Genomic DNA, 23,458 nt, shown 5'->3' with positions numbered 1-23,458 from the left:
CTATATGATTCATGCTATCTATATGATTATAATAATAATAATAATAAATAAGATTGATGGGCACATGATTCTATAATAATTAAGAAATTCCACCAGCCAATTTGTTGTGCGTGCTTTCCACAAGTCCCGAGAATGTTTGGATTCTCTATAAATAATTCCATAATATACTAATAAACTCCCTCGTCCTTTTGTGCTTGGCTATGCATTTTGCAGCCTTCAAATAAATAAAAAAATTAACTTATTATCTTCACTTATTCGACTTGCATAGCAAAAAATAACTTCAGATATACCAAATACCAACTCAGTTCTCATGAAGTTTTTTGATCACTGTATCATGTAAGAGAAACTTCTTCTCATGTAAGAGTTATGTTCGATAAATATTCGTCGTTAGATACATTTTAAGATATATAATATGGAAAAAATTTGTAAATTTCTTCAAACCTCCTGCCTATTTTGTTCATCACTTGATTTGTATATCTGTAAGACAACCTTGCATGCAGCTTATAATGACTTACGTCATAGCGCCGTACTTGAAAGTGGGGGTGAGCATTCGGTCGGTTCGGTTACCGATCGAACCGAATTAGTCATAACCGAATCGAACCGAAATATTTAGCCATAACCGAATCGACCGAATTATTTTTCATAACCGATGAAAACCGAACTGAATTAAAATCGGTACCTATTATTTTTAAAAAAATTGTGATTTGACTTTAATAATATATGTAATTTTTTTTGAACACTACAATCTACACAAATACATAAAAACATAAAATCACATACCTCACAAATGTATAAGTTTTGTTTGAACACAATTAATACATGTTTTTTATAAAATTAAAATTAAGGTTGATTTTAAAATTAAAAATTAAAATATATATAAAAATTGATAAATAATAAAATTTATTAATTAATATTATTTATTATATCGGTTAATTCGGTTAACCGATTTCAAAATTTTAAAAACCGTAATCGAACCGAATTAACCGATATAACCGAATTTTTTAAATTCGAAAACCGAATTTCTGAAATAACCGAACCGAATTTCAGAATTGGCTCGGTTCGGTCGGTTAATTCGGTTTAACCGAAATCTTGCTCACCCCTACTTGAAAGTTTATCAATTTTTAATTTTGATGAATAGTTTTTTTTGTTATTATAACCTACAAACATGGCCGTACCTCTTGTGAGGCGAGAGAGACCATCGTTTCAGGGCCCGGTCTTGACAGGGGCCCAAAACAAAATCCTACACATAAATAGTATGTGCATTGGACATTTAAAAAAAATAGACATTGGCCCATTGAAAACATGATTAAATATGATGATTGTGTTCGTTTTGGATTTAATCAAATTATGTAGACTCTAAAAAATAAAGCTACACGGCTCATTAATTAAATTTTTTAAAAATTTTGTGTACATAAATTGGTAATGTTTGTCCAATATATTTATTACTTTATCTTGTGTCAACTCATGTGTTAAACTTTTATGCTTGTCGATTATTTGGCCTCTTTTCTTGAATTTAAGTAGTTGGACTCATTTCAAAAAATAAAATACAAAAAATTGTGATACTTACCTATTTTACATATCTTTATTTTTATTTTCTTGAATAAAATATTATATTTATTATTTAAAACAAATCATATATTTTTACAATATTGGTTCATTATATTTATCATTTTGTTATTTTGATAGTTTATATCGATAAATTTCAATTTTAGCAACATATCTTACAATTTTTGTCAATTTCAATCTTTTTCCAATATAATTGTTCATATGACACTGCATTACGTTATAGCCATGTTGATGTTGTGGCGCACGAAGAAAAAAATCGCAAAGAGATAAATATATAACTCGTAAAATATATTTTTCTTATATTTATTGTTTGATTATTTTTAATTTACAAACTGAGCTTTCCAGTTATTTATCACAACAAGATTTTTTTTAACATATCGACTCAGGCCCTGTGAACCACAGGTACAGCTCTGCCTACAAATATAAAACAAATACAAAAATTGGACAATTCTTCTGACGAAAAGTTATACAAGAAACCTGACTGCTGAATCAAACAAAATGCATGCAGCTGCAAAGTGCAAACTAGGTAGAAAGTTTGAGCATTGAGGTTTGAAAGAAACAATTGAAAATTTTCAAATATGAGGTTGATCTTAAGGTTAAAAATATAATGAAGCTCTAGCAGTGACTTGTTTCCATTGTGCTCAAGTCTTGAGCCTGCATAGTTCATATATATATATTGACCACTTCTTTTACTAATTTCGATTCAACGTTAAGGCACGAGTCGTACGTGCTCGAGCTCAATGCAACTCGATCGTCTTTTTTAATTTTTATTCGCGTGTAATAATTATATTTTTATTAGAAGGAGGGATATATAACATGCCATTAGTGATGAGTCATTTGTTAATAGAATTAGTAAATGTAAACTCATAGGAAGAACCAAAAGTTATGATGGATAAAAGTGTCATGCGTCCGATTCACTTGTCCCTTTCCATTCCTCCAAATAGATAGCGATACCAACCTTTTTCCCGCAAATTTCATCGAGTAAATGGAACGATAAACTTATACATACAACGGTAAAATCTATGAATTTAATCGAGAAAAAGATACAAATATATATATAAACCCACCCTTCACATCTGGCCACTTGCTCACATAAATGAGGGGAAATGTTTTTCAGTGAGATTCGAGAAGTGTAATAAAGTAATGGGGAGACTTAGTTTTCTTAGGTTTGGCCTAAAATTAATGGGAATAGAGGGAAGGATGGGCGTGAAGTCTAGGCAGCCCTAATTTCCGTCGGTTTCTTTCTTGTCTCCACTAATCTTTGTCACCACTCTTTTGTGCGAACTCTCTATAAATATGTTATTATTAAAGACAAAAACTTATGTGAGAAGGTCTCACGGGTCGTATTTTGTGAGACAGATCTCTTATTTGTGTCATCCATGAAAAAGTATTACTTTTTATGCTAAAAGTATTACTTTTATTGTGAATATCGGTAGGGTTGACCCGTCTCACAGATAAAGATTCGTGAGACCGTCTCACAAGAGACCTACTCATTATTAAAACCTTTTTTTTCCGACACTACTATTTCCCAGATCAACGTTGTGATATTTTATTTTTAATCCTCAAATGGCCGTGATTTTTATGGGATCAACAATTATTTTTTATGTTCATTGGTTATCCAAGATAGTACATCCAACGAAATAAAAAAAAAAAAAAAAAAAAAAAAAAAAAAAAAAAAAAAAAAAAAAAAAAAAAAAAAAAAAAAAAAAAAAAAAAAAAAAAAAAAAAAAAAAAAAAAAAAAAAAAAAAAAAAAAAAAAAAAAAAAAAAAAAAAAAAAAAAAAAAAAAAAAAAAAAAAAAAAAAAAAAAAAAAAAAAAAAAAAAAAAAAAAAAAAAAAAAAAAAAAAAAAAAAAAAAAAAAAAAAAAAAAAAAAAAAAAAAAAAAAAAAAAAAAAAAAAAAAAAAAAAAAAAAAAAAAAAAAAAAAAAAAAAAAAAAAAAAAAAAAAAAAAAAAAAAAAAAAAAAAAAAAAAAAAAAAAAAAAAAAAAAAAAAAAAAAAAAAAAAAAAAAAAAAAAAAAAAAAAAAAAAAAAAAAAAAAAAAAAAAAAAAAAAAAAAAAAAAAAAAAAAAAAAAAAAAAAAAAAAAAAAAAAAAAAAAAAAAAAAAAAAAAAAAAAAAAAAAAAAAAAAAAAAAAAAAAAAAAAAAAAAAAAAAAAAAAAAAAAAAAAAAAAAAAAAAAAAAAAAAAAAAAAAAAAAAAAAAAAAAAAAAAAAAAAAAAAAAAAAAAAAAAAAAAAAAAAAAAAAAAAAAAAAAAAAAAAAAAAAAAAAAAAAAAAAAAAAAAAAAAAAAAAAAAAAAAAAAAAAAAAAAAAAAAAAAAAAAAAAAAAAAAAAAAAAAAAAAAAAAAAAAAAAAAAAAAAAAAAAAAAAAAAAAAAAAAAAAAAAAAAAAAAAAAAAAAAAAAAAAAAAAAAAAAAAAAAAAAAAAAAAAAAAAAAAAAAAAAAAAAAAAAAAAAAAAAAAAAAAAAAAAAAAAAAAAAAAAAAAAAAAAAAAAAAAAAAAAAAAAAACTAGGTGCTTGGCATATGAATATTAATCTTGAAATGAAATAACATGAAACCAATTAAGCCATAATTTGACACTTAATTATTGCAAATAATTACCATATCGACAACGCCCATAATACCTCTCATTCAAATTTCGAAACAAAAGTTTAGTTCACCAATCTTGAAAGCATTATTTTCATAAAATATTCAATGATAGCTATTATATTAAAAAAAAATTATGTAAGGTTGAACGTTAACTGATATTTTCATCAACGATTAACCTAAGAATAGGGCCAAATAAATCATTAAAATCCCCGAAATCTCGTGCATTGTAAACAATGAAATTATTACAAGATAATACATCATCATGTTAATCTTCAATTTGGTATTCTGATGGATGGACCAAATATTGCATTACTAAGGAGAGCCACAGAATCACACAATAATTTGGAAGAAACCAACCGGCAACCAGGCAATCAGCAGTCTTAGACGGCAAAATCACCAGTCTCTCGTCACTCGTCAGAGAGGCCAATAAATAGCTCAACTATCTAGATCTTATCACTATTCCATACATAACAATCTAAGTAAAATCTTGGTCACTAAACGATCATAAGCAAATACTTGAAAACATGGGTATTTTTCCTTCAGAATGATGAGGCCCACCAAACAAATGTCAAGTCATTGCGAGTATAAGAACTGACATGGAATTTGAGTTCCTTGGAAGTAGATTTGTGTCTGTTACAGGCTCTGAGCAGCAGTATTCAGTTTTTCGGCTAAGCTGAGTTGTGTTCTTGTAATGCTAGACAAATAAACTAAGAGAAGTTGATCCTGCAAGGAAATAACTCGTAGTGAGACAAGACAATTCCCAATGAAAGAAATTCTTCGATTTTACTACAGAAGTAGGATAGAAGTTTTTATATCAATCCCTTGTATAAGTTTAGTCGAGGGGCGTTAGACTCTCCACTCCCAAAATTCTTCAACTTCACTACAAACAACATTGATCTAACTAAATGTCCACCCATTCCAAGCACTGATTGTATAGGAGAATCCATGCATACTAAGAAGGTTTATTTCGCTAAATTTTGACCGATCTTATTATTGATCTGCATAACGGTGATTTTGCTTTCCTGAGCATTACCAAGTACTTGTACTGTGTTTAAGTAAGAATCCAATGTTTTCCATTCTCCTCTTGCAAACTTCAAATTCCCCATAGATGATATCTTAAGAACAATTGGCATCATGTGATAATAAAATATGACCTGAAACTATGGAAGCTAGTATTTGCTTAAGAAAAGACGGGTACAATTGGTAATAAGAGTCATACCTGCAGGCTATTATTCATTAGCCTATCAAAGACATGCGGAGGGAGTTTAGGGAGAGATGCCACGGTATCAGATATGAGTCTTCCAATTTCATTATGAGGGGCAACGCGGCCTTCCTGAATGAGATCAAAAAACAGCATTCAGAGGAAAAAAGGGGCTCAAAGTTAGAACATAAGAAGAAATTTGAAGCTATCTCCCACAACATCATCTACATATTTGTAGATTTCATCTATTAGAGTAAGCAAGTGTTCCATCGATACTTCCATTCCTTCAAGATCATTGGGAAGCTTATCCACGTTTGCTGGTTTAAGCACATCAACTACAATGTAGCAAAAACTATCAAATTTTCAAAACAAACATACTGTATGTAAAGCTAAACTAATAAAGATTATCCCACAATAAACAGACCAATAAGGACAAGGACATGTAACTTGTAGAATCGTTTCATGTAAAAAAATTATGATCATGCACTTATGTGTGAGAGAGGGCAACCAGATTTCACAAATTATTCTAAAAATTAAAAATAGAAAAATTTGAAGTATTCAAAATTTGAGATGAACAGTTTACTTCCTCTAGTCGACCACTTCAAGTCTTTAACCATGAAGCATTTTTTATATGAAGAGCAGCTACATAATCATCCAAACCAAAAACCCACTGCTTAATCAAATATAAGTGTCAACGCCACACATAATAGCATAAGCCCACGAAGTAAAGGTCCACAAATTTTTATTTTTACATATCAAGCTTTCTATCACAGTATCACATGTGGTATTACATAAAAATTAATAATAATAATAATAATCACACATTTCATCACCATAGTGCAGAACCAATCAAAGCCATTCGCTGAAGTTTCTCCAAAATTGTCTAGATCAGAATGATTTAAAAACATAAAATCTTGAAGGTAGTATGGTAACGTCATGCATTTATTGTGCAAAAAAAACACACATGCTCAGACATGCTAGTTCACGGGCATTTATGGAGTACGAGATCAGAGAGACGCATACATCCGATCTGCTCCGCCTCGATCATACAAAGGTCCAGTGGAATTTCTTGAAACTGTGCAGCAAGTTGTCGATCCCCGAGAGATAAATTCGTAGAAACAAAAGCTTTGATTGTGGCCTTCCCATTTCTAAATGCAGTATCAACAGTCAAATGAACAGGATTGGTAACTTCTCTAGAGTAGAACTCATGGAACAAAGCACTGCCGCCAGAGACTCCAAAACCAGTTGAAAACCTGTCCACATAAACAACCCAAAATCGGAAAATAAACTGAAATTTCATCACAGCAGCCAAGGCATGCAATCTTATTCATCCTTCAGAAAAGAAAACTCCATATAAATATAAATATATAAAAGCAAGAAATCAATGAAAAAGGTGATTCATTGTGTAATAGGCTTCAGTAAATTGAGTGACGTCATCATCAGATTATTGTACTAGCAAGAGTATGAACAAGGAGTTGAATAGAAAAGCATTCACAAGACAAACTAAATATGCATTTCATTACAACCATAATTTGGCACCGGTATCCATGCAAAGTACTGTCAATAGTTCAGCATGTTATCATCAAGGGAAAAGGCAAAAATATAAATAGCAATACAGTAAACACTAGACACGACAGTAAGAATACAAATCCAAAAGGAAGAGGCAAAGGATGGTGAAATCACAAACATGTCGCATCATACGACAAAGAAATTCTCGAAGCCGTGGACATCAAATATGATCAAACATAGACAGCCAATACAAACAGATAAAGCAACCAATAAGGAGAAGAAAAAACTACCATCCAACAATGACTTCCTTTGGATTCACCTTCTGGTGTGATGCCAACATGTTGTTATGATAATCAATATCCAGAGCAACCTATAATGAAGTCAACCAATAAGGAAAATAGTACTTAAAAATACTAGGGGCCTCCATATTACCTGTAACGACCATGAGCTATCCCGATCTTGGGCTCCCTCTGTGCCTTTTCCCGTAAACGAGCTCTATATGGGACCTTCTCCCTCACGGGCTTTCTCATACGCTATCACTCACAGAATATCACACATGGAAAGTTATTTCTTTCGCCTCCCACAGCACTCGAATCTAAGACCTCCAGGATAAGTACTTAGATTCATGAGAGTGGGTACCTTCAGGATAAGTACTTAAATTCATGAGACTGGGTACCAATTGAGCTAGCAGGTTTGAGTGCTAGGGAGACAAAATGAACTCATTTTCGAGGGATGTGGATATTATATGAATAATGGTGCATGGGAAAGTCATGAGAGAAAAGACCCTAGAGGGAGCTCATTTACTGGAGAATGACTCAGAGAGGAAAAAACCCCAGAGGGAGCCCAAGATCGGGATAGCCCATGGTCGTTCCATCACCACTCATAATCCGCCAAAAATTCCATCATAGAAACACTCTCATCCCGCCAACAACATAAAAGAAAACAAAAGAAGCAATAAAATTTTTTTGCACGAAATATAAAAAGACTTGAAACTTGTATTTGGTAAATCTACACAAACAAAAAAACTAATAGATTTATCCTATAACCTTTTCATATTTGTCAAAAGCGAGCGCTTCTTGAGCTTAAGCGCAAAGCACCTCGAAGCGCATGCATGGCTTGAGCTTATGACAAGTCCGAAGCGCGCGATGTCTATAAAGTGCGCGCTTCGGTGTGCTTCAACTCAAAAAACGCTTTGCGCTTGAGGGAAAAGGCACTGCCTTTTTTGAAAAAAAAAATTCTGCACAGTGCTAAAGTGAGATTTCACTCTGAAACCCAAAAAAAAAAATTTAAAAAGAAAAGCTAAGCCCCTAAACCATAGCTCTCTGGCCAAGAAAAGCTAAAGCCCTAGACATAACTCTCTACCTTGTATGTCTCCTTGCATCGCCTCTCACCGCCTCCCGCATGGCCTGAAAGAAAAAATAGGGAAAGAATCCAAGACAAGCTGCTCGCAGGAACAAAATGGAGGGGTCGTTATTCATCGGGTTTACACTAGGAGAAACAAGAGAGGCCATCTAGGGACGGAAATGTATAGAGAAAGGAAAAGAGAAGTTAGCTTTATATCATTCTCATCTTTGTGTGTGAGGACTAGCCGAGCGCTTGGGATACTGGAGAGAAAATTGTATAGAGGCAACTACGGGTTTAGAACATTCATTTTCAATTATATTTCATCTCATATTTTATATTTCACTTCAATTCATCCCTTTATTATCTTAAATTCTTACAGCATTTTGTAATCAAACACTTCTGATTTTATTTTTATTTTTATTTTTTCTGATAATGTTTTTTTTTCCCGTATTGATTCCGGAAAACGTGAGCTTCTCTTTGAGCTTTAAGCCCTGACCTTGATAACTAAGAACCTTTCCCTGATATACAAGAGTTATAGTGGTATAACCCACCCAAAATTCTCTTTTAATCAGAGAAAAGTGGGCTTAAAACTGTAACTAAGACGGCAAGCTTAAGGAGGCCATTTGAGGTAGAAACTTCAATCGTTATCAGACCCAGGCAACAGGCCTATGCTTCCCCGGTATAGAAGGAAAAATAAACCACCTTTCCGATCCTTAAACTTCATATGCATTAATTTCAATTTTTCCCACAACTAAAATGCATATACATTTAAAAAAAATAGCAAGAAACTGAAGAAAGCGGTGAACCTGATCAGAAGACTCATTGTGAGGAACGGCATAGGAGTTACGAATATCAACGGTTCCATCTGGTAAAACGCAACCGAGAAGCGTCCCGATGACTCTATCAACTTGGTCGGGTCGCCTCACGTAGTAATCGCTGATGTTGAATATAATCAGCGGATGTACTCTAGCCGATAGGATTGCCACTGATGGTCCGAACTGCAGCACAATTTGTTCGCTAGACGCCATTGTTGCGTATCGATTTCTGCTGTAGATGCTGTGGCCGGTAAGAGGGAGAGAGGGAGATGCAGTGGCCAGTGGGGGATTGGGACTGGGTTTTACAGGGGGCGTGGCTTTGTGGAAACTGGTTGGGCCTAATTAATTGGCCCAATTTGTTTAGCCCAAGAACAAAATTTTAAGTTAAAAATATGGTTGAATCTGTAATTGATTTTAAAATATACACGAAATAAAAAATAGTGATTTTCATGTGAGACAATTTCACGAGTCTATATTTTTTAGACAAATCAATTTGGTTTATACCTACAGTAGAAAGTAATTTTTTTATGAGTCAAGTCGGAGATTTGTCAAAAAATTGTTTGTAAGACGATCTCATAAGCTTTTTGTGATTAAAAAAATATTTAATTGTTTTTTTACAATTTAGTTGTTTAATTTATTTACATACTTTTTTGTGCATACTTCGCAAATTTCTCATTTTGTGTTTTTAAAAAATATTCAAATAAATAATAATTATGAATTTATGGGGAAAAAAAATTAGTTAGCTGAACCTTTCAAAGAATCTAATGATCAAGTAAAATATTGTGGTTGATATGAAAAATGATTTAAAATTTATATTAAAAAAATTAAGAAAAATATACCTGCTTTGTTTATATATTTATCATATATTTTATTTGTGCATATTTTGCAAATTTCTCATTATTTTTTTTAAAACATATTCAAATAAATAATGATTATAATAACTTTTTGAATATATTTATTTTCTAAAAAAATACGTTTTTGACTTAATGAATTTTTTTTGAATATTATGGTTTGAATATGTTTATCATAATAAAAAATACAGAATGAAAAACATAAATAAAATTCAACTAATAAACATATCTATTTTATTTTCTACATTTAATATATAATTTATTTCAACTTTTTATCATATATGAAGTGATCATTTTTATTAGATAAAAGCGCATTGGTTCTAAAATGAATTTAAATTAAATATTATTATTTTATATTATTACACCTAATGTTCTTAATAGCACGAGCAAATCTATTAAAATTTCATGGGCAGCTGCCCCTATAAAAAAATTATTAGTACTACTAAATTATACATATACGTTGTGTGTGAAATTATAATAATAATTTAAGTAAGATTTTTTAAATTTTATTAAATGTTTAATTTTATATTTAATTATTAATAATTGACATAAATTAGTGAAGGATCATAGTGCAATTTGAAAATTGTGATATTGAAAATAAGTCGCAATGACGATTTCGAGAGAAAAAAAATGTTTGTGCATAAGCAATTTGGGAAACAATAGGTGGAAATTGTTTCTTGCAGCTCTTGGTCTATAATTTCTATTGTTTGCAATTTACTTGTATTGAAGAAAGGAAACATCTTGAAGGGTGGGTAAATAATAATAGAAAATTGCAATAAATTTAAATTGAATTATTATGTTTAGTTCGGTTTTATAAATATTTTTTAATTGCGAATTTTTTTATGTCATAGTAGAAGTGCGGTTACGAGCGATTGAGAGTGGTTTGGCGATTTTTTCAATAAATAAAGAATGATCGACAGATAAGAACTCGATTATATCATAAGAATTTTTTGCATATGATATTATATTACTTGATAATCAACTTGAAATTTATATTATTGATATACGAGTAACAAATTTCCAGTAGTTGGTGAGATTATAAATATTACGACGAAATTATAAAATCGAGAAGACACGTGGTTGATCTTTTTTTTTTATATGCTTGTCATTTTAACATTGAATTTGTCGATTGATATCGTTAGTGTAGAGATAGCATAATCAATTAATTTTATTATCATATAATTAAAATTGAGGTGATTATACTAACTAAGTTTTAATTAATTTGATGAAATCTTATTTAAAATTATAATTATATCCTAATTATATAACTTCACTGACAAAAACTTTTTTTAAAAATCTTCAATCCTATTTTTATTTGTATTTTAAATTTCAACAATATATTTATATATATTTTTATATTCTTATATGATTATATGGTCGTTGATAAAAATATGAAAATTTATTTAATTGAAAATAACAAAAACAATCGGTTTTATATGCAATGGTTTCACATATTTATTTTTTTGAGATGAGTAGACTCAGTCTATATCTAAGATGAAAAATAACATTGTTTATATAAAAGTAATATTTTCACTTAAATCAGCATATATTACACAATATTATTTAATAACATAACTAAAAAATTGTTATTTTATGATGAAAATAATATTTTTAACATAAAACTAATATTTTTAATAGGTCGGGTCAGAATCCATCTCATAAAGTTGATTTATGAAACAATATCACTAAAAAAATTTATAACAAAAATTATTATGTTTTGAAATTTATTCTTTTTATTTATTCCAATAAAAAAATTTATTTTAATTTGTCTAATTCATAACTATATATCAAGCAAACAAAATGTACATCCACACCAGCACAGTGTACCAGCAAATCATTTTCATCGGTGCCCAGATAAACCCTGCTTTTACAGAGCATGACCAACCAAACAAGGACACGTGGAATTAGTGGGTCCATAGCCATTTCCATGCTTACAAAGTAGCCAGCATGCATACAAAACGTCGCCAGAGGTCTCCGGCTTCCGCAGAGCCCCATTTTTAGCAAACAAAACGCCACCGTGTTCCGCCGCCGTTTCGCTGCGTGTAGAAGGCCTTCGCAGATGAGAAGAGGAAGACCCAGAAATGTTTTTCTTTTCATTCCTTGTTTTCTTTTTTCTTTCATTTTCGGTTTATTGTTCACCTTTTTTTTATTCTTTTGCATTTTTTTTCTTCTCCATTTGTTGATTTTTAGCCTCGTCTAACACGAATGGACGCGGCGGTGGACGCCATGGCTCCGTTAGGTTTCACAGAGAAGCAGGTTAAAAAAGCAGTGAAAGGACTTATCAAGGTACATTGTGAAATTTTGGGTTTTTTTGCCTGATTTTATCGTTCCTAGCTAGTTTTGTGTTTTATTTTGAAAAAGGGTGTAGATTGAGAAATATAGTATTGCATAAAACTTTGGTGATTTTATGTTTATCTGAGCAAAACTCACCAAACCCATGGATTCTAGTTGAAATTATGTATGATCCATTCTTTAGGGTGAAATCTGTTTTTTCACTTAGATTAAAAATTTCATATTTTTCATTGTGTAAACAATATGCTTTAGAATTCCAAAATCTTCATTGAAGAAAAATCAAGACTTTAAATCGTTTTATCAAATAACTTACTATGTTTTGAGTCTCTCAGGTTTACGATGGAAATGATGCATGGCCAGTCATTGAAGAAGCTTCATATACCTTGCTTCTTGAAGTGATGCTTAACGATGTAGCAATTAATCAAGAGCAAGGTACAGAAGTTGCAAACAAATCCAAGGTATAATTCACATGAGAAATGACAGCCATTCCCATTTTCTTAATTGCTATTTTTCATAACATGACATTGGGAGAAAGTAGGCTTCGCTTTTTATTTCAAAAGTTGACATATTATTATTTGATTCAGTGTCCATCTTCTGATTATATAGGCCATGCATTATTGATCAGTGCATCTAGTTTGGAAAATATGTTCATGGGCTTTGGATAGAAATATTATAAAAAGTTGGGTTCAGCGGCCATAATTTTGATAACGAAGTTGTTAAGTTGAAATCTGTTAAAAATCAAACCGAATGCCAGTTACATTATCCCAATGTAATAACATACTTTAGATCGATTTGCTTCTTCATATATCAAGACCCTATCCTTTGCCTTTAAAAAAATCACAAGTTAACATGAAGAATCACATATACTTTCCGTAAATTTTCAATCCCTCTTGCTGGTTCATTTTCACATATAGTAGCCTATTTGTGTTTTCAGGACAATTGTTTGGAGGAAGGAACATCAGGCATAGCTTCAAATAGAGTACTTCCAGATATTCAACAACATGAAAAACGTGAAGAAGATGCCCCAAATCCCTCTGATATTGTAGCTGCAGATCCCGAACCCCCTGTGGAAATCGGTGCTTCATCAGGGATCATCATTAATGGTAATTGAGTTACTTCCAATTTCTGGGCTTTCTCGAAGCATTATATAGTTTTTAATAACATACTTATTCGTAACCTTTCAACTCAACTTAAACACAACTCGAATCTTCTCACAGGATATATCAGATGAAGTTTTAGACGCCCGAGTAAGAAATAAGACTGAGCTAGAAGAGACAGAGCAAATTTTTTAACATAGTTATGAACGTGATGACCAATAAACTTTTTTTTCCCAGAAACCATAGATAGAAAAGAACCAATAATGTTGCTAGAAAGATGACATAGCTAAAAAACTTCTTGCCGTTTTAAATGATGCATATCTCTGTGTTAGAGTCTGGTTTCATTGCTCTAATTTTCTATGTTTTTTCATATCAAAATATGAATCGGATGAGAAAAAGAGGTATTATTTGTGCAAGTACTAAATTTTGACGAAAATGAACTTAAAACATGTAGAGTATTTGCATTTTTAGGGATAAAATAAAATACCCAGAATTTCCTATGTCTGAAATGTGAGTGCTTGTACAAACTCCTAGATTGACACTAATGAGTAATGCAAGTATAGTTCAGAATCCTTCTTCACACCCTCTGCATCAAATCTTGGGTCTGCACACCTCAAAGCTTTTCAACGGCTGATGAGTAACTATGAGCAAAATGTTGAGTGATCAGAAACACTCAAGAAAATAGTTTTATGTGCAAGAATTATGTATTTAATGCCATTACTTCTCTTGATAAATTCAAAATTGTTCTACTAAGCAGAAGGTGGTTCTGAAGTTCTAACAACTGGAACAATGGAAAACGTTTCGTGCAAAACCGCTAGGGATTCTGAGACCGGGTTGCAACTTAAAGTGAAAAGTTCATCATCGATTCCTTCTCCTCCAGCAACCGATACTCATCCACCTAGAAGGTATTGGCCTTGCTATGGATGGATCGACAGCGATGACGATGATGAGCCAAATGATTTCATAAACTTGGATCCGGCCTGATCAACTGGTTTCTTTGATCTAAAAATTAATTTTCAACATGAAATCAAACACATTGATTTCAAACGTGTAAACAAATTTAGTTAGAAAAAGGGGAGAAGAAAAGTTTGATGGACCCTAAATTCTTGACCCTTGTCTCCACCTCTCTAGGTCGCATGTAGTAGCAAGTATTTATCTATTTAAGTTGCAAACCAAAGCTGAAAAGGTAGTACTGTTAAAATTTCTAATATCAATTACATTTTTTTGTCATATGTGTATTTTTTTTAACAATTATATTGATCTCATTTATTTTTTATTTAGAAAAAATATTTAAAATTAAGGATCTTTTTATTTATATATCAAATTTGAGAAATGTTACATACAAAGGAGGAGATTCCTAGATATGAATGTTATCCCAGTGCATAAGTGATAAAGAAACCAACTTTGATTCCTACAACCAAGGCGCTCAAATTAATGAGGATTCTCCAGTTACTCAACCCGCCGTTGCCGCAATCATCACTTCCTTACACGGACAAGATATCAAACATTCGGACTGCGAATTACACCCAAATTCCCTCTTGGGTTTCTCTCAAATCCAACAATTTTTCATCCAGAACCCCCCAAACTCAGGAGGGAAAACTCGAAAACGTCCATTTGATTTCGCTTTCCGAGCAAGGAAAACTGAAAGAAGCCCATGAATTCCTTCTTGAAATGCAGCGTTGTGATGTTCCTGTTGCCGCTCAATCATACAAACACTTGCTTCAAGCATGTGCAAATTTAAGGTCCTTGCACTTTGGAAAGTCAATTCACGATGGATTAGGGGAAAACCCACCCGCGTCTGTCTTAAATTATGTGCTTCAGATGTATTGTGATTGCGGGAGTTTTCAGGATGCTCGTACTTTGTTTGATGAAATGGATGAAAGAACTTTGGGTTCGTGGCTCACACTTCTATCTGCTTATGTAAATGAAGGTCTGTTGACGAACGCTTTAGAATTATATTTGAAAATGCAAGAATCAGATACTGAAGCTAACCCTACCGTTTATATTAGTCTTTTGAAATCGTTTTCCAATTTTTCATATTTGGAGCTGGGTAAACAGATTCACTGTCAGGTGATTAAGGCTGGGATGACTAAAAAAGTGGCTATGGACACTGCGATATGTAACATGTATGCGAAATGTGGGTGTCTTGAGGACGCTGAGTTAGGTTTCAAGCTGATGCAGGAAAAGAATACCGTGACATGGACAACAATGATGGTGGGTTGTACTCAAGCTGATAGGCAAGATGATGCCTTGATATACCTCAAGAGGATGGTGGTTCAAGATGTTCATCTGGATGAGTTTGTATTTTCGATTGCTCTAAAGGCATGCATCGTGCTCAACAATCGTAAAATGGGGAAGCAAATTCACACTTCGATTGTTAAACTTGGGTTGGAAAATGAGGTCTCGGCAGGCACGCCTCTTGTGGATTTTTACGTCAAATGCGGAGATATTGAATCCGCTACTCAGGCATTTGAGCAGGTAAGGAAACCAAATGATGTTTCTTGGAGTGCTATATTGCGTGGTTATTCCCAAATCGGTGAAGTTGACAAGTGTGTTAAGGTGCTTAATTCTTTAAGAAATAAAGGTGCTATTTTGAATGAATTTATATACACGAGCATCTTTCAAGTGTGCTCTGCATTAGCAGACTTGAATTTAGGTGCTCAAGCTCATGGAGATGCCATAAAAAGAGGTTTGGTTTCAAATCTTTATGGAGAGACTGCCTTGATTACTATGTATGCCAAATGCGGAAGAATGGATGATGGCCATCAAGTGTTTGAAACGATGGATGAACCCGACACTGTAGCTTGGACTGCTTTGATTGCTGGTTGTGCCTACCATGGTGATGCTCTTGAAGCCTTATCTCTCTTTGGAAGGATGCAGGCTTCTGGTGTGAAGGCGAATGCTGTTACATTCGTGGCAGTTTTCAGTGCTTGTAGCCATGCTGGTTTGGTTGGAGAGGCCAAACAGTATCTAGAGTCAATGAGTGGTGAGCACGGTGTGGAGCCAACAATTAGTCATTACGATTGTATGATTGATATTTATTCTCGAGCTGGTTTACTAAATGAAGCACTTGAATTGATATACACAATGCCTTTTGAACCTGATGTAATGAGCTGGAAAAGTTTCTTAGGAGGGTGCTCCATTCACAAAAATTTTGAGCTGGGAAAAGTTGCGGCTGAGAAGCTTCTTCAACTGGATCCAAACGACACTGCAGCTTATGTTCTCATGTTCAACTTGCATGCTTTGTGTGGTAGGTGGGATGAGGCTGCAAGAGTAAGAAAGCTGATGGCTGAAAGAGACTTACGAAAGGAAGTTGGCTGTAGCTGGATTACTGTTAAGGGTAAGGTACACCGATTTATAGTGGGTGATCAGCACCATCCTCGAACTAAAGAGATTTACTCAAAACTTGAGGAATTGAAATTTGCTGATTCTAGCCAAGAAAATGCAGTTTTAAGTGAAGATGATTTGTCAAATATTTTGGCGGAGCGTAAAGAACAGCTTCTAATCCACAGCGAGAGGCTTGCAATTGCATTTGGCCTCATCTCATTTCCAACTAACGCTCCCATCACGGTTTTCAAGAATCTCAGGGCTTGCAAAGATTGCCATGATTTTGCAAAACATGTATCTTTTGTTACAGGACGAACAATTGTTGTTAGAGACTCTAACAGATTCCATCACTTCAAATCCGGAGGATGCTCCTGTGGTGATTACTGGTGAATTTTGTGACGATCTGATACTGTTATTTCAAATTATTTTAAAGGAAGACGCCGTATATGTTCGATGAAATTGATTGTCCACTGAATAGATTTTCCATTAGAAAAACTTCAGAAACCGGAGACTACGTCCCAAAACCCTCTGATGTAGTTGAGCCTGGATGCCTTGGAGAAGCTGATAGCTCCTATGGGATCATTGATCAATATAGATGGAAATTTAGTTGCTTCCTCGTTTTGGCTTTTTCCAAGTTCTTAGTTTTTTACAAAATATTTATTTATTAGCTATCCAACACAACAATAACCAAATCCTGAAATTTTTCTAGTGAAATTTGAGGCACACTTGAGTGAGAAGCAAGATAGAGCTTGATAAAACGCTCGTTTAACATGGTTTTGAAATTGGAAAATGAACTCTTCACATTCCCAAAAAGCAGGAAGGAACGGACAAATAATGGTGCAAGAAAGATGCAGCACACCAGCCACACCTAGAAAAAGGGATCGTGCAGTTTAGGTATCGAGCTATTTAACGTGCCCGAGTAATGTATTTGTGAATTGGAGATTAACCTCGATTATCACATGTTTATTCATCTTGTTTTTTCATAAACCTGGATTTGCTCAAGTTCTTTATAAATTATAACTTCAAATAGTATGATTACAAAGAAAATATCATTTGTAAATTACAACTTCCTACAGTGTGCTTAAACTGAAATTACCATTTATTTTTGCAATTTGAGAAGAAAATTACGTGTAAATGTAATTTGATAATTAGTAGCTACTGATCTGATCACCAGCTGTCCCTAACCATGACTTCTAGGATCGCCAACTTGACGAACTTTTCTGGCTTCAGTACTCGAATATTGTCCCACAACACGAGCATGAGGTACCGTTGCTTCACCTCGAGCAAGTGCATCAACATTCTCGAAAAGGTATTTTCTCGGTAGACGGCCTACGACATTACCCTCTTCGTTGCCATCTCTATCCAGGAATGCAAAATGGGGAATACCCTCAACACCAAATTCGTCAAGCTCTTGTTCCCACTTTGTGTTATCAACATTCAGCATGACAAAATTAACTCGGTCCCTGAATGCCAAATTACAGTCCTTTTAGAATACAAACCATGTGATCCGATATGTTACAGAATATTTGTCCGCCATAATAAAGTCTATCATGCTAAAACCGTCAAATTATAACATAGCGCAAATATAGCGACAAGATATTACAATATAACAAATTATTTATGTGGTTCGACCTTAAATGCCGACATTCCCTGACAAAATGACAGGAGGGATTATAGATTAAGACATTTAAGGGTATAAAGATCATTTACTTGTACTGTTGTTCCACTTTGTACACTTCTGGAGCTAATTCTCTACACACTTCACACCAATCTGCATAGAACTCCACAACAGTAGGTTTGCCATTTGATAGAGCCTACAGAGAAAAAGCCGAAGAAATAACAAAAGGGATGCAAATGGATGGATAAAGCAGGCATAATATGATGTAGCATTTCAAGAAAGCCGCAACATTCACACTGCAGAATAAACAACAGATGCTCAACTCTTACGCCGCATTTAATTGAAAGACTGAATTTAGGTGAAAGAATTTGATTTGAGGAAATGGTTTGAAACTCGGATTTCATTTGATGCTACCAATATTAGGTGCATATAAAATACATTATAATTGTTTATGCAAAAGCATAAATTGAGTAGGGATATATATGAAATCTCATCTCGAAAGCACCCATAAAACTAAAATGGATTTGGGATCTTGTTTTCAAATTATTCAATCTAAACAAAACCTTCATCAAATGATAATTAACACAATATGCAATTTTCAAATTTTCCTCAACAGAAGAATGTGACATGTAGCTTTCTATCTACATAATTCAAAGTAGCTCCCATACATTCGTTCCTCATGGTATTGATAAACATAACTCTACATAATGTTAAATAACCAAGTTGAGATCCAAAACCTTAACTCTTTAAGAACCAAATTTTTAAAATTTAAACTACTTCATTTAAAGCAAGATCAAGTTCTAATGCATATTCCATTTAAATATCAACTGAACAAACCTCTTCATACGGCAAAGCTGCAGCGGTGAGGTCTTTCAAAGATACCCCAAAGTCGAGCCGTGCCGATAGGAAAAGCCCAACTGCTGCAAAAGTTGAAACTGCAGCAATCACCCTATTAAATTTTTTGTCTGGATACTGGGGAAATCCTGGACTAGTTGGTGGAGCTGGAGCTGGAGCTGGAGCTGGAGCTGGAGCTGGAGCTGGAGCTTTCTCCGAAACAGCAGTATCAGCTGTTTTTGAGTCGATTTCAGATCCAGGCTCTACTACCTGCTTTTCCTGCACTAATAATGTTATCATGTAATAAAAAAACTTCAGCAGCCAAATACACAAACCACAAACGAAACAAAAAATTTCAAAAAACAGCCCAATTTCGAGTTCAATTGAAGGCAAATACTGAGTCGATGAACCTCTGAGGTAGCAGATTCAGCTGCATCGGGATTGGTTTGACATAAAAGCCTGGGAAATCGGTTATTTCTATTCTGCAAATGGAATGAGAAATTAACAGGAGCAGGCGATTGATGCTGCATATGAAAAGAATGGGGATGGAGTCTGGGAAGGAAAGTTGCCGTCGAAGTTGAAGCAACACGAGCCATGGCAGCAGAAGCTTGGCCGTTGGTTTGCTTCGTTAATATTTTTTGGCGTGTTGGAGTCCTCAAAGATATCAGATATCCAACTAATGACAATGTAGTGGGCTCCACCTATTTTTGTGTTATATAAATTTGTTCCAAGAAAAATATTTATTTGATTATTTAAAAATTATTATAAAATTATATTGGTAATTTTATGAAAAGAATATCTATCTATATTTTTTAATCAACATAAATTTTATGTATCCAAACTCTAAAGTCGCCCGAGACCAAGCTTCCACAATCATCGAGTAGTGTTGGCAATGACATTCGTGACAACGGTTGATAAACCTTTTTTTTTTTTTTTTTTTTTAGTAAGTCACTTGTGAGACGGTCTCATGAAGCTTTATCTGTGAGACGGGTCAACCTTACCAATATTCACAATAAAAAGTAATACTCTTAACATAAAAAGTAATATTTTTTCATGGATGACTCAAATAAGAGATTCGACCTACGAAATTGATCCGTGGACCGTCTCACAAGAGTTTTTGTGTTTTTTTTTGTAAGGTAAAACTTGAATATTTACAAAATTTTATTTATATCTAGGCAATCATAAAAAATCAAAGCCTTTTTGCACATAAATAACGTATATTGAAGGGCCACTGTTGTTTCATTCACAACTCATTTTAAAGACTATGTACATTGTAGATATAACTTCCAATAAAGGAATCCAGGGGGGGTTCAAGAAGAAAGGCAGAGAATGTACAGTTGAAGATACATTTTGATATGTTACGAATTCATTCAAATATCGTCAGTGTCGCTTCCTCCGGTGTAGGCTTCATGGCTAACACAATAATTACTTCCATCCGGCCCCGAAATCTTGAAACTGTTAGAATCGAAAATACTCGTCTCAAAATCATGCAGCTGTTCCATGCTAGTAAATGATTGCATTTTTAGCCCCTTATCAAGAAGGGAGTTAAATGGCTCTTTTTTTAAGGGGAAAAAAACATTAAGGAGTAATGTGGGATGCTTTTTACGAATGTGAGTGACATGGAACAGACCGCTCAAGAACTGATTTGCCTTCCTTGTACTTTTGGTTCTTCTCATAAGCCATTTCCTGAGAATAATCACACAAATATTCATATGACAACAATGCCTTAACATGTGATCTACAGGCTACATAGTTGTGAGACAATAAATCTTACGTATTTCCATCCAACGATTGACCCACAGCAAACACAGAAGATGTCAACAACCACATGCCCTCCGGTCATCATCATCCGCTCTACTTTCTCCCCAAGCGTAACGTTCACACTGCACGACGAAACAATCCAAATGTTTGTATGTACAACGAAGTTCAAATGTAAAATTTCTTCACATTCCTTTGCTTTTGGAGCATTTCTCCACTAGAAAGCCAATGCTAATCATTTCGCAAGTTTGCTCCTGTTTAAATTTAATGTTCACAAATATACGGTATCGGCTCGCCTTTAATGCTTAATATGAATGCCGTATCTATAATCATTTATGAAAGGGTATCTACAAATTTGTACATTTGACGCCAAGAAAAACTATATGCTCCATGTCTAATTAGCATCAACAGCCGATCAAGAAACACTTACGCCTTACTGAAGAGATAAGCCTTCCCATGCTTGCATTGGAAAGACTGGATCCAAGAATCAAAAAAGGAAGAACATAGTTAAAAGACCAACGAACTAAACATGCAATGCTTAAAAACTCGTTTCACCATTAGATTAAACAACCAAAGATTGGACTTTATCACACACTGAAATCAAAATTGATAAACAAAAAATGGAAATCTATATCCATAAAAGGCCTAATCACAGTGCAAGATTTGTATAACAAGCTGCATCATTCATTCATTGAAATAAACCAACGTGTAGCTAAATGTGCACCATATGATTAAAGCATGGAGGCAACACTTCCCAGTTAAAACTCCAACTGCCACCATTGTTTATTTCCTTGATCTTCACTCAGTTGTTCAAAAAGGAATGCATAGAGTAAATATCAAATATCGCTCACACTTTCCGCATTATTTCACAGTGTCTCATTTTAACCAAGAAAAAAGAAAGTCAGATACTGTATAATCCAATTCCAACAACAGATTCCATAAATATGCTCGAGACCAAAAGTAAAGTGCCAATTCAAGAGTGTACATCAACTCACAAAACAAGGGGAAAAAATTCGATCTTGAAAGAAAAAATGATGGACCTTTCACCTTTGAGACGATGTCTTCACTCAGAGCCAGGTGAGTCCCACAGTGCTTGCAACTGTAGATCTTCCCTTCAAGAGTCACCGCAAATATCCTACCCATCTCTCTCTTTTTCCGATTGAGAAAATAAATAGGTCAAGGAAATCAAGAACAACAAAAATCAACCCACTTGCAAAATGGGTACAGTTTAAAGTTTCGAGAATTCATTTAACAATAAATTGATAAAAGGGACCAGGACAACATATGAATAAAGAAAATAAAACACTTGGTTAGTTGAAGACATTAGAAAACTTCAAAGTAGTGAGATTTTACCTTGGGTATTGGGTAATGGGACAACCGAAAGTGCAAGAAATGCGGGTGGGAGAAATTTTAAATTGTCAGATTTCAAGAAAATCTATTTATCTGATATATCTATGGAAATATAGAGGCAGCGGCAGTATATGCGCATTCTTATGCCTGACGCTTTTTTCCTAGGTGGGTCTCCAATTTTACGCCATTTGTATTTGCTTTTGTCGGAAGAAGATGAGCCGCACGATGCACATCTATCGCTTTGATAGCGATTTGTTAAAATATACGTTTTGAAGATAAATATTTGCGAGTAAAATACATTTATAGCGTGTGCTAACCTATACTTGGAAAAATGCGATGAAATGTAAATCTTCATAATATATACTAGCGTCTAATACACACCTATATACATTGCATTTATAACATATTATTTTTTTAATACGACAGTTAATCANAAATTTAGGAAAACATGGATGTCGGAATTGGTGGAGTATGTGAAAGATTAGTTGATTATGAATTCAGTTTTTTTAGTAATATTTTTCAGACAAACCATGTATGTGATTTGTCCATTATGATTTATCTGACTAATATAATTTTAAAACTATCATACTAGTCCGAAAATTTAGTTTACTTAATACACACTAAACATAATCGTGGATTGCATCATGATAAAAATAAATAAATAAATCATGTGAATTGTCATGACTTTTAGCAAATCTTTTTTTTTTTTGTTCAATCAAAAATCAAGAACATTAAACATTGATATTTAAAAAATTAAATATTTTTTCTCGCTTGTTTGAAGGGACGAGTACATGACTCGTGTAAGCTCGAATTATGTGTTGTTGATTAATCGGGTTGAGACAAGCACAATATAATAATCTCCACTATATTATAAAAAAATACCTATAATAAATACAAAAACTCCAATGTCATGGTTTATTTTTTTAATTCATAATTTCAAATTACAATTAGACTTTAATTTATTTTTACAATAATGATATTATATATTTTTATATAAAAAATATACAAATAATATGACGTGTGTCGATGAACTAGTATCAATTATATATCCATGTACGTGAAGATAAAAGCCACCACGTGTCCAATAATATGGCTTCCACAGTTCCTGCCCAAATATTATCTGGTTATTTCATTGATCTTGAACTGGAAAAACAGCTCCTTGGCTGGCATTTATTGGCATGCATTATTTTTGGTGTTGTTGGAGTTAATATAAATTGATGTTCAATTAAAATAGGGCAAAGAAGCAGAAGCTATTCAGGGAAAAAAGGACACAAATATTTATTTAGAAGAAACCGACGTTTTGACAT

The 23,458-nt window shown here is 32.9% G+C and overlaps 5 protein-coding genes across 6 annotated transcripts; 2 read left to right on the top strand and 3 right to left on the bottom strand.

The window, feature by feature from the left end:
* Positions 1–4,354: 4,354 nt before the first annotated feature.
* On the bottom strand, positions 4,355–9,278 carry LOC140981970 (eukaryotic translation initiation factor 3 subunit F-like). Its single transcript, XM_073448383.1, has 6 exons — positions 9,016–9,278; positions 7,156–7,235; positions 6,380–6,609; positions 5,571–5,691; positions 5,375–5,489; positions 4,355–4,878 (listed from the first exon to the last, which is right to left on the bottom strand). The coding sequence occupies exons 1-6, from the start codon at positions 9,235–9,237 to the stop codon at positions 4,789–4,791; spliced, it is 858 nt and encodes a 285-aa protein (XP_073304484.1). The 5' UTR covers positions 9,238–9,278; the 3' UTR covers positions 4,355–4,788.
* Positions 9,279–11,724: 2,446 nt separating this feature from the next.
* Positions 11,725–14,447, top strand: LOC140982235 (uncharacterized). Of its 2 annotated transcripts, none has more exons than XM_073448666.1 (5): positions 11,725–11,958; positions 12,066–12,161; positions 12,500–12,625; positions 13,102–13,270; positions 14,025–14,447. In XM_073448666.1, exons 1-5 carry the CDS (start codon positions 11,935–11,937, stop codon positions 14,246–14,248), a joined length of 639 nt encoding a protein of 212 aa, XP_073304767.1. In that variant the 5' UTR covers positions 11,725–11,934; the 3' UTR covers positions 14,249–14,447. The 2 variants fall into 2 exon arrangements, with proteins under 2 accessions (XP_073304767.1, XP_073304766.1); XM_073448665.1 differs by having other exon boundaries at positions 14,022–14,447.
* A 102-nt stretch (positions 14,448–14,549) lies between these two features.
* On the top strand, positions 14,550–17,271 carry LOC140982834 (pentatricopeptide repeat-containing protein At5g13270, chloroplastic). The gene has a single exon (XM_073449586.1). The coding sequence runs from the start codon at positions 14,699–14,701 to the stop codon at positions 16,979–16,981; it is 2,283 nt and encodes a 760-aa protein (XP_073305687.1). The 5' UTR covers positions 14,550–14,698; the 3' UTR covers positions 16,982–17,271.
* Positions 17,272–17,526: 255 nt separating this feature from the next.
* LOC140982835 (thioredoxin-like protein HCF164, chloroplastic) lies at positions 17,527–19,725 on the bottom strand. The gene is made up of 4 exons (XM_073449588.1): positions 19,454–19,725; positions 19,047–19,322; positions 18,302–18,405; positions 17,527–18,054 (listed from the first exon to the last, which is right to left on the bottom strand). Exons 1-4 carry the CDS (start codon positions 19,637–19,639, stop codon positions 17,772–17,774), a joined length of 849 nt encoding a protein of 282 aa, XP_073305689.1. The 5' UTR covers positions 19,640–19,725; the 3' UTR covers positions 17,527–17,771.
* A 501-nt stretch (positions 19,726–20,226) lies between these two features.
* Positions 20,227–22,313, bottom strand: LOC140983147 (protein yippee-like). Its single transcript, XM_073450069.1, has 6 exons — positions 22,155–22,313; positions 21,849–21,948; positions 21,232–21,275; positions 20,818–20,926; positions 20,674–20,729; positions 20,227–20,498 (listed from the first exon to the last, which is right to left on the bottom strand). The coding sequence occupies exons 2-6, from the start codon at positions 21,942–21,944 to the stop codon at positions 20,414–20,416; spliced, it is 390 nt and encodes a 129-aa protein (XP_073306170.1). The 5' UTR covers positions 21,945–21,948; positions 22,155–22,313; the 3' UTR covers positions 20,227–20,413.
* Positions 22,314–23,458: the final 1,145 nt, after the last annotated feature.

Source organism: Primulina huaijiensis, chromosome 8 (genome assembly GCF_012295235.1).
Source record: "Primulina huaijiensis isolate GDHJ02 chromosome 8, ASM1229523v2, whole genome shotgun sequence".
Classification (NCBI taxonomy): Eukaryota; Viridiplantae; Streptophyta; class Magnoliopsida; order Lamiales; family Gesneriaceae; genus Primulina; species Primulina huaijiensis.
The sequence above is the reverse complement of the archived record's forward strand: the minus strand, read 5'-3'. Positions and strand labels throughout refer to the sequence as shown.

Coding starts and splice junctions, on each gene's coding strand:
- LOC140982834 (XM_073449586.1), top strand. CDS start 14,699: ATGAGGATTCTCCAGTTACTCAACCCGCCGTTGCCGCAATCATCACTT.
- LOC140982835 (XM_073449588.1), bottom strand. CDS start 19,639: ATGGCTCGTGTTGCTTCAACTTCGACGGCAACTTTCCTTCCCAGACTC. Junction 19,323..19,453: donor CTGAATCTGCTACCTCAGAG/GTTCATCGACTC, acceptor TTATTAGTGCAG/GAAAAGCAGGTAGTAGAGCC. Junction 18,406..19,046: donor CAGCTTTGCCGTATGAAGAG/GTTTGTTCAGTT, acceptor TTTTCTCTGTAG/GCTCTATCAAATGGCAAACC.
- LOC140983147 (XM_073450069.1), bottom strand. CDS start 21,944: ATGGGTAGGATATTTGCGGTGACTCTTGAAGGGAAGATCTACAGTTGC. Junction 21,276..21,848: donor GTGAAGACATCGTCTCAAAG/GTGAAAGGTCCA, acceptor TCTTGGATCCAG/TCTTTCCAATGCAAGCATGG. Junction 20,927..21,231: donor GCTTATCTCTTCAGTAAGGC/GTAAGTGTTTCT, acceptor TTCGTCGTGCAG/TGTGAACGTTACGCTTGGGG.
- LOC140981970 (XM_073448383.1), bottom strand. CDS start 9,237: ATGGCGTCTAGCGAACAAATTGTGCTGCAGTTCGGACCATCAGTGGCA. Junction 6,610..7,155: donor AAGGAAGTCATTGTTGGATG/GTAGTTTTTTCT, acceptor TTATGTGGACAG/GTTTTCAACTGGTTTTGGAG. Junction 5,490..5,570: donor AAATATGTAGATGATGTTGT/GGGAGATAGCTT, acceptor TGATCTCATTCA/GGAAGGCCGCGTTGCCCCTC.
- LOC140982235 (XM_073448665.1), top strand. CDS start 11,935: ATGAGAAGAGGAAGACCCAGAAAT. Junction 12,626..13,101: donor AAGTTGCAAACAAATCCAAG/GTATAATTCACA, acceptor TTGTGTTTTCAG/GACAATTGTTTGGAGGAAGG. Junction 13,271..14,021: donor ATCAGGGATCATCATTAATG/GTAATTGAGTTA, acceptor TCTACTAAGCAG/AAGGTGGTTCTGAAGTTCTA.